This window comes from Stegastes partitus, unplaced genomic scaffold (genome assembly GCF_000690725.1).
Source record: "Stegastes partitus isolate 25-593 unplaced genomic scaffold, Stegastes_partitus-1.0.2 Scaffold770, whole genome shotgun sequence".
Taxonomy (NCBI): Eukaryota; Metazoa; Chordata; class Actinopteri; family Pomacentridae; genus Stegastes; species Stegastes partitus.
In genome coordinates, this window is record NW_007578501.1 from 357,237 (window position 1) to 367,539 (window position 10,303).

The 10,303-nt window shown below is 41.2% G+C and overlaps 1 protein-coding gene across 1 annotated transcript; it reads right to left on the bottom strand.

Annotated features, from left to right (window-relative positions):
* Positions 1-8,294: 8,294 nt before the first annotated feature.
* LOC103364711 (secretory phospholipase A2 receptor) lies at positions 8,295-10,285 on the bottom strand. The gene is made up of 3 exons (XM_008291933.1): positions 9,990-10,285; positions 9,495-9,833; positions 8,295-8,675 (listed from the first exon to the last, which is right to left on the bottom strand). The coding sequence occupies exons 1-3, from the start codon at positions 10,051-10,053 to the stop codon at positions 8,299-8,301; spliced, it is 780 nt and encodes a 259-aa protein (XP_008290155.1). The 5' UTR covers positions 10,054-10,285; the 3' UTR covers positions 8,295-8,298.
* Positions 10,286-10,303: the final 18 nt, after the last annotated feature.

Here is a 10,303-nt window from a genome sequence, read left to right on the forward strand (position 1 = left end):
TTAATCGAGAAACGGTAATTGAAAATCAAACCCTATGTACATATACTGGCTGTAACATAAGCATTGTGCTGATGATGTTGCATTGACGACAAAACTTTGGTTGACAAATTAAATGAAGAAGTTCAAGAAGACAGCTGGCTATGATGGAAATTATCACGTATCTTGTTACAATTAGCTGTCAAGTCTCCATATTCCACACGTTTTGCTGTCACCTCCACTGTTATTACCTGAAACTGCAGAACTTTTCTCTCACCTGTTTGGCAGTAAGAGTACTTATCAAACACTGTTGCTGCTTGCCGGGTTTTTTGCCCAGAGTTTGTCCTGCCACCACCTGATATGCAGCCACAGCTGTTTCTGCTCACTTCTCCAGCTCTGAATCATTGCTAGTTAACTTAAACCTGCACTACAGGTGTAGCAGAGTGGTAATGTTTCTGTGAAGTACAGAGAGATTTACCTGCCGCTGATGGGCCTGAATGTCGTGGAAGTCCTGCCCTGTAGCTTTGAGGCGAAAACCCAACTCCCACAAAACTTAAAAAAGCTCTATTTATACGACAATATGCACATGTTGGTCTGTTATGCAGACTGGCGGCGGCTTTATTGAGCTAAATAAAAGGATATTAGATAAAAACAGCCCAAGTTACCACTTCCTGCATAAAAATGGAGGAACTTCCTCCAGTTTAATACAGGAGAACTTCTGTGGTTGTGTTGATTTTAGCGACTTTTATGCCAAGTGTTTGTGTGTTTTTGTCGATGCTGACACAGTGTGTTCTTCAAGAAGTCTAATTTTACTCTGTCTTCGCCCCAGATCAGAACACTAAGGGGTTGTCAAGCATTTGTAGTTTTACTGTACCGGCCCAATTCATGGTTTCCGCAAGGTCGATGCGGACGTGGAAAACTTGTGCAGCTCTATTTATGCTACAAACGTGACATGTCGGCCTGCATTTCCCCTCATATCAAACGCAGAAATACACACAGGATTTCCATGGAGGTTTCTGCTTGTGATTGGAGCTTTGCACTGTTTTACTGGATATAGCAGCTAGTTACAGACTGGACAGTAGCAACGTGTCCATGTCAATATTCCTGGAGTGTGGCAGTCACAGCACAGGAAGTTAGAACTCCTTACTGCATTTGGGCCTTGCCGATGTAAAGCAAATCAAAGTTTTGGCAGGGACGACTTCCATTACAACTCCTTTAAAGATAAATTATAAAGGCGTGGGTAACAGCAAATCTTCTCGCAAACTTTAGTGGTTGACTAAATTGACGCCTAAAGTATTAATTAGTCTTAAGACTTGCTATCTAAGTGACTAATATGTTGTCTAGTTACTTCTCTGGTCATCTTTAAGCTTGGTACCTGTCATTTGTCTTTATGCAGATAGTGTTTTGGTTCTGTTCAATAAATTCTGCTTTAATATTTTCATCAAAACATAATGGTCATTTTAAACCCTTGCAAGTTTAGTAATACTGTATCTACCCAAAGAAAAATGGCTCCTGGTATGACTGTGAATCCACCAGTGTGCAGAGGGAACAGCGCCGTCTCTTGCATCATCATGTACCGAATACAACTCAGTGAGATGTGGAAACGCCGGCGGAGATAGCAGATAATGGCTCCAGTTGTGCAGGTTTATGGTAATGGTGGGGAATGCAGATACATTGATACAGAGCACTTCAGAGACAATGAAACAGTAAATGTGGAAATGATAACAGAGACCTTGCTGGTCATGAAGGATTTGACTGCATTCGATTTTCGGGGATGTCGCAAGATGGTGGCCGAGATGAATCCAATGATACACACCGACTGTTAGAGTTACCCCCAAACAAATCTCGCCTACCGCTTATTATCATGGATATTGGTTGGCGTGTGTTGAGACGCGTTATCATAAGAAGCAAATTTACAGTTTGCTGTGACCTTGAAATGCGGATTTTATCAGCGCGGTCTCGGCCTTTGTGCTTCACGGCGGTTCCTCGCATCCGAAGAAAAGAAGGAGGCAATTACACATTCACATATATCAACAGAACTACCGTCCTACACCTGCCGAGCGCCTTTCAACGGCCGTTTGAGCTATTTTACGCCACTGAATGGTTGATCGGTGTCACAACTGGACAGATAAACAGAAATTCCTCTTGTGGAAGTCGTGAGTGATGGTGTGCGCAGACAGAAAACGTTTCAGACTCGATTTCAGTCGTCTGTTGCGCGCATTTAACGGAACACATACGCGTAGTTTTTAATCGGTCCAGCTGTCTACACATTGTGCTCGTGTTTTACTCATGTGACATGCTCATAAAAATGCCCTGAAGCATGTTTTATGTTTCATGTCTGTGTAAACCACGGTGACCGCGTAACGGCCTCTCAGCGTTGTCAGAGTGACCTGCAACCCTGCTAATGTGCTGCTAATGCTAACACTCCTCCTCTTGTTGTTTTAACAGCAAATATAGAAAACACCACTAATTACAGAAACGCACCGCGAATAGGAGAATCACTAAATACAGACATGCCCGAAAAATGGAGCGACCAAGCAGATATTTGTCATTAACCTGGTGTGAACATTTTGCTTGTTATTATCCTACCAAATCAAATAATATGAGAAAATGCACATAATTAACTCTGAAACGGGCGATACAAGCTGACTGTACCTTCAAACTCCCAGAACAGGGAACAAGCTTTGTTAAAGTAACCAACCGGGAACACATGAATAATGAGATTAGACTGATTTTGTTTAGTAATTACCAAAGAAGGGCTGCAAGGTGGCGCAGTTGGTAGCACTGCAAGAAGGTCGCCGGTTCGTGTCCCAGTGGGGCACCGGGATCTTTCTGTGTGGATTTTGCATGTTCTCCCTGTGCAGCGTGGGTTCTCTCCGGGTTCTCCGGCTTCCTCCCACACAGTCTAAAAACATGTTGAGGTTAATTGGTGATTCTAAATTGTCCATAGGGTGTCCCCTGCCTTCACCCTCAGTTGGCTGGGATCGACTCCAGCCCCCCCGCGATCCTAGTGAGGATTAGAATAGAAATAGAACAGAACTTTATTGATCCCCTTGGTGGAAACCTCAGGAAAATTGCTGACTAAGCGGTGTATAGATAGATAATAATAATGAATTACCAAAGAAACAATCCTGGAGATCATTTAGAAGTTAACCACTTGGAGGATGCTGTAGGTTACATATGTTATATTTACACATGTAGAAGCCAATAACGTAACAACGGCTAATAGCATAATAGATTTGCACTTTTTAAAATGTGATAGGCCAATAACGTAGTAACTGGGCAATAACATAATAAGAGTCCTGAACTGATAACGTAAAATCTTTTGGCCAATAATGTAATAAGTTATTACGTTTTTGGCCAGGAAACAAGTTATTACGTTATCACTTCAGGACTTTTATTACGTTATCGGCCGTTACGTTATTGACTTCTACAAGCCATAAGTATTCTTGAGAAGTTTAATCTAGACATGTTGGCAATTGTCTGCAACGATAAATGAACACTGGCATTAAAATGTAAAAACAGACAAGAAAGCTGACAAGTTATCTCATTTTCCAACATGGCTTACAAATAGTCAGCTTCATGTAAAGTCTCAGCCATACCCATCACTTTGTAGTGTCCCTCCTATCTATGCTGTGCTATTTGTAGTGTTTTTGTATTTCAAAGTGTTTTCTATATTCTTCTAAATGCTGTGCCTGTTTTGTCAAATTACTGAAGATGTTTTCTTGATTTGCTTGCGTTTCGTCCGTCCGCATGCGTTTTCTCAATCACCACCGTACCTTAAGGCGTTAATATAAAAATACTATGCACTCTTTTTGAAGAAGCATCCGACATGTTCCTTCCACCTGACTGTTGCTGTCTGTGCTGTCCACTTCCACAGTATTTTAAACATGCAAGTGCACCGGCACAACAGCAGTCGTCCAATTAAACCGTTTTTGAGGCAATCAACAAAAACAAAACAAAACAAAAAAATGCAAATGCGTCCAGATGCGTCCCTTTTTGGACGGGAACTTGAAAACATTCGAAGGGAATCAACAAAGGACAATGGCTCTCACTTCCTACCAGCCTGTTTTCTGTAGGAAATCTATGCATCTGCCGTCTGATACACACATTTCTGCACCTTTTACTGCTTGTTTAGTCTCCGAGTGCGCACCTCACACCTCTCTAAATGGGGCTTGGATTTGTGTTGTCGGAGGAGCGGCGGGACAAGTCGAGGTTGGGTGTTTATGTGGTCTTGTAAAAGAGCACTACGGAGGATAAGTGGCTTTTTTTTTCTCTAAATCAACAATAAGGACACTGGAGAAAAGACAGGAAGTAGTGGAGAAGGAAGTGAAACAGGGACTGACAAGCATCTCTAGTGTGAACTTCTAACTTCAGTGGGCAGGGAAGAGACTGAAACATGAGCACACATGAGAGAATGAAGGTGAACATCAGCGGGTTGAGACTAGTTTGAACTTCTTCGTGAGAGAACGGACGGTTTTGTGAAGGATGGCTCGACACACACACACACATAAAAAAACACACACACACACACGCCTACCTCTGCATCAGCTCCGCTGCCGTGACCCTTAGGCAGCTCTGATGGCCAATTTCCAATGTAAATTAGCCATCTCTACGCCGAACATGTCTGAAATGCCATTACTCATGCAGATATTGTGAAATCAGCCATTAGCAGCAGAAACCTCATGAAAGGTTGTTAAGGTCTGGACTGGAATACTAATTATGAAAGAGCTCCACTGCTGAAGCAAAGGGGCAGGGACTTCAGTAGCCAGTGGTGACCAACTAGCAATTATAATAAACATCTTGAATCCATTTGCTGCATTATACCCAATGTGTGTGTGTGTGTGTGTGTGTGTGAGCCTTCAGCGTAGACACATTTTCAAACCCAGCTTGGGTGCATTGTTAAGGCTGTCTGTACAATAAAGACACATACATTCGAGGTCTTTTGTTTGGTTTGATCGTACGAAAAGTGACAGAAAACTGAAACTGTAAAGGAAAAGGTAGATGGGAAACCACTTTATTGGAGCTTTACCAGCCGCGCCACTTGGCTTGTGAGTGTGAGTGTAAGAAATCTGGGACACAGAGAGGCTGTGGTGTGTGATTCTGCTATAACAACAGAGCACAGGGGAGATAGTACAATAGTAACACATTCCCTGTGACTAAGAATGAATTATTAATTTGACATCAAACGCTGCAGTGTTGTGGATGAGCGGTAATAATTGCGTGAGTACAAAAACACATGGGATGCTTTTTTTATTTATTTTTTTTATATTGAGTAAGTGTTGGAATATCTGCTATTTGGTCATTTTTAAAGCCCACTAACAGCAGTAACAGGCTCCACCAATAGCAATAACGTCTGTATAACTATTTAAAAATACCTAATGATGAGCAAAAGTCAAGTTGTTCACAAAATAGTTGAAACAGAAGAGCTCAGTATAATTCTCATAGTGTTATATCGTCGTATAATTCACATTCATGGATTATTTTTACTGATGCATCATTGTTTCAGCTGCAGTGTTCAAAGTGTGTGAAAAAAGTAGTGGCTTATAGTCCGGAAATTACGGTACATATACACACAGTGCTTAACAAATTAGTCATGTGGTCTCATACATTTGTTCAGCACTCTATATCAACTTGATTTTCAACAAAGTGGTTGAGTTAAACAAATAATATTTTAAACTTTCCACCAGTGGATTTTTATAATGTTATAATTCTGAAGTTTTCCTTGTTTCCTCCAAAGATGCTCGATATGAACCCAACATTCACACAGACTAATACCCACCAACCCATCAGCAGTACCTCTGTCAGTCGCTGCAGGCAATAAGGGCTTCATCTGTGCATGTCGACACCTAATACTGAGTTCAGACCGGTGATCGGAGGATGCAACGGTTTGGCTAGTTGCTGCAGAATGCTCCGCGTGCATGTGTGTGTGATTGGAGCTCTATGCTAAACATGACCACTCATCTCTGGTGTCACCAGGAGCCCCGGGCTCACGCCATGACGTTAATAGTTTGACAGGCCCCACTGCTCGTCTCGCTTTCCCGCCCTCCATCTGCTCCTCTTTTCCTCCCTCCCTCTGGCTCTTTCCCTCTTTCTTTTTTTATCACTTTGTGTCACTTATTTGTTATCTCCTCGTGCCTGCGGACAAATGCAGGTCACAGATACGATACAACCTGGAAAACATTTGAAAAGAAAAAGTGTAGGGTTTTTTTTTTCTATTTAAGGTTTGAGCAAGGTGGAAAATACTGTGCTTCTTCAAGTTGTGACACTTGATTGTGCGTGTTGAGTGAACTGGCTGCAGAACTTCGAGGTAGATCTCATCCAGTCCACTGCGGGTGTTTGTGTACATTCCTTGCGAGTACATATAAGTTAGATCGCTGTTGCACAGGGCGCGTTGCTGTTACGATTCAGGCCCGCTTGAATGGACGCCAGACTTGTGGCTGGCATTCAACCCCATATCTTAGCCTCTTATTCGGTCCCTGCCAGTGAAAATATTCTGCCTTTGCAACAAGAATTGTGCTTGGCTGCAGGTCAGGAGGACCCTCGCTGCTGATTTATGAAACGTGTTTGCCGAGAAGCGCCGATTCCTCCCGATGAGCTGCGATCACTCACCTGTACACGTACATCACACAACGGTCGCAGGAGTAAGTCAAGAGAAAGTCTGTTCCCCTGGTGTGAGCAATGATCAAGAGGCCTACAAACACACACACACACACACACACACACTCGCACAGTAGCCGTATGATGAGCTGTAATGATGAGTGAGGGTGTGACGGATTGAGCCTTCAGTCCAGGTTTGTCCACGGTCTGAATAATGGCCCTGGAAGTTGTCCAAGCTTCTCACTTTCCCCTGCTTCTCTCAAGATTATTTATACTGTTTTTAATCTCTCTCTATCCCAAGCCCATGTTTTAAAGCCGTATTTACATATTTTAGTGTTTTTTTTCCCCCCTCATCTTGTTAAACGGTAACCTGGATTCTTACTATGCGTTGCTTTTTTGTATATTCTACTTTTTCTTATGTTTGATTTTAACGTGGCAAAAACCAATATTATTGATATTTAACTTGAGTGGAATTACTCCTGAAATGTGTATGTCCTTACTGCAGGTTATCGAACGGTTAAATGTCAGTGTGTTCTTTGACATTTTATTATCTTTTTTACTCCGACTTATATCAGCGCCCAACTTTACTGTCACCTTTGTGCCGGAAGTTTCAGCTTGCCGTGTTCAAAACTAATTATGATTTTGCTTTCTGGCGTCGCAGACATTTTGCTTGACTGCTTTGCACAGGAGACAGCAACAGTCATGCCAAAGACAGAAACCTTAAATGGAGTTTAAGCTTCTGTAAAACAAACCTTGCAGCCACGTTTGTCTAGAGAAGAAAAAAAAAATCACTAAAATTACACTATAAGAGCCAGAAACTGTAAAAACCCACATAAACCTGGAGTTTTCAACTTTTCAGTGGTTCTTAAACTTAACTGAATCTAAGCCCAGAAACGTGGCATTTCATCGTCTCAGTTAGAGATTTGTCAAAAACACACAGTTTACTCTGACAACCGTGACGAAAAAGTGACTCAAGTTATCAATCAATCAATCAGACTTTATTTCTATAGCACTTGTCATTCAAACAGAAATGCAACACAAAGTGCTTTATAGCAGCGGTTCTCAACTGGTCTCACCCTGGGACCCACATGTTCCCGTGGTCATTAAGTCGCGACCCAATTTTTTTTTTTTTAGAATTCAACATTCAATATAGCTTCCTGTGCAACATGCATTTCAGATCATATAAACATGCACAGTAACTGGACCGTGACACCTGCATGTACAAAACTGAATAAAACAAATATCAAATCTACTCGAAAATAAAGTTTTGGCCTAATCAGGTCATTTGTTGAAGTTATTGAGACAGTTGGACACGTGCTCTTCCGTGACCCACCAGTTGAGAACCCCTGCTTTATAGCAAATAAAAATACAGTAAAACAAGACACACAACCCGCCACCCCCGCAGTCAAGTTATCAATAAAAGCACTCTAAGACACTAGAACTGATAAAACTGAGGACTATGACGAACAATCATGTGGCAAAAAAATGTGTGGTTGGACTGGGCTGAACTGCAGGTAGAGTTTACATGGAGTGGATACAAGAACAGCATGAAAACAGATTAAAAACATAGATAGTAAAATATCTATAGCATGCAAAGCCACTATTCTTTCCCTGTATTGAGTTCTCTCTATTTGTTGTTGTGTTGTTGCCACAGAGGAGGATAGGAGTAGGAGCAGGAGTATATATATATATATATATACACAACTGTAAATTATTTCAATTTTACACGTTCATTTTGAAAATCTTCTCCTCACAAATAAAACGGTGCTTGCGAAGACAGTGTTCGTTGCTCCACTTGTTGTTGTCTGTTGTTTTGAGGACCCCGCATTGGTAGGCTAAGGACGGCTCAGGCTGTTGGCCATCCTTCCAGTTGCTCACGGTCACTGGGCGGTCCTTCCAGATCCAGAAGCCAAACACGGTACTCTGCCTCATACCGATCCAGAATGTACCACTTTTATCATTGACATCTAGCCATTGCTGGACCGCCTCCTGATCATTTTCATCCGCCATCCACAGCAGGCTTGTGTGATTTTTCTCACAGTAGTCGAGAGCATCTTCCCAAGTTAATCTTTCTTCAATAACTCTGATTCTCATGTCGCCTAAAAGCAGGTAAAAGGCAGAAGTCAGATTTACAGAAGTGAGAATTACAGGTGACAAGTTCAGTGGCTTCATCAACATCCTGCCTCTTATGTGATGTCCTGATCTGTTCCCTCTTATGTTGAGTTAATCAGGGTTAAATATGTATTTGGTTCACGTATATTTTGTCCAACTACAAATCTTTCTTTCTTCTTTATTAATGATTAGACGGTGACATGGTGGCTCACATTCTGCACTGTTACCTCACAAACACAGAGATATAATAACTATGAGTGGTCAAAGTCAGTCTTGACTGGCTGTTCTTTGTGATAGCGTTACATAAATTATGATTATTTATTTTTGTCTTGTGCTACTATATGGATTTGTTTGGCATCTATATTTTTAAGGTGTCTCCTTTGTCTTTACACTTAATCTCTGTTCTGTGTTAACCAGAAAAGGAACATTTCAACTATTGTGACGCTTGTGTTAGTGCAGGATCTTTGAGAAACAGACCTCTTCTCTTCCCAAGATTACACTGACAGTGGAAGATTACATTCACACTTATTTATGAATTCATTAACATCAACATGTCCCCATGTCTCTAAAATCACAGCTTGTGGCTGCTGTCATAGTGACAATGGCATCACTTTCCTGCTCAGGTTTGTCTTTCACTGACAGATTTACTATAATTAGTTTTCTACTGATCTCAAGTGATGGTTTGAAATGAAGAAACTGTCTCCTGTTTATGTGCATACATGTCTAGTAAACATTAGAGTGGTTCTTAACTAATACAACACCATGTGGCTTTTGAAAATATATGTTTTTATTTATATATTGCTTACCTTTGGAGCAAAGTAGTTTTGCGTCATTGCCACAGCCATGTGGTTTCATAAATTTTGATCTAATTTCCAATGGATTAAATGACTGAGCTGTACATTTCTCTGGTCCATCAACGCTTGATGAAATATACCAGGTTCTGTTAGTCGAGCAGGTTCCGTCGACCCATTCCCATTCATCATGCAGGAGTCCAATCCAGAAGGTTTTGTTCTTTCCTTCTTTAATCACTTCGTTGTTTTTATCATCATTAGTGATGCTGACTAAATTACTGTTACGCTCTCTGCAGTACTGCTCTGCCTGGCACCAGTTCTTTTTCTCCTTGTCAATCAGAACGTATTGATTATCTGCAAAAACAAAAATATTACATTTATTGTGTTGGGATATATTTCACAATGAAGACATTAAGCTTTGGTTTAGTTTCATGAGTCTTTGTTTGCTTTTTGGAACAGAAACAAGGGAACCTATGAAAATGTAAGCAAATACTGTCTGCTGGAGCTTACCTTTGTAACACATGAAAGGATGTTTATCTGAACAATTGAAACCTTTCCATGTTTTGTTTTCCATTGCTTCACATATTTGGTCTCCATTTCTTATGTTTGCTGGGTTTACACTGGAGCGATTACATGTGAACGGGTCACCATTTGACCAAGTGGTGATATTTGTTCGGTTCTTGATCAGACCAAGCCAGTGGGTGGAATAGAGATCCTTTTTATTCACATAGTTCTCTGTGAACGTGGCGTCCTCGTCATCATACAGAGTTACAAGTGATCCACCTTCCTTTTTACATCTATTCAGTGCAGTTTCCCATCCTAAT

Excerpts from the sequence above, each read along its gene's own strand:
- LOC103364711 (XM_008291933.1), bottom strand. The coding sequence starts at position 10,053 with ATGGAAAACAAAACATGGAAAGGTTTCAATTGTTCAGATAAACATCCT. Across the intron at positions 9,834-9,989 it reads TCCTTTCATGTGTTACAAAG|ATAATCAATACGTTCTGATT; the intron begins GTAAGCTCCAGC and ends TTGTTTTTGCAG. Across the intron at positions 8,676-9,494 it reads AAAACTACTTTGCTCCAAAG|GCGACATGAGAATCAGAGTT; the intron begins GTAAGCAATATA and ends ACCTGCTTTTAG.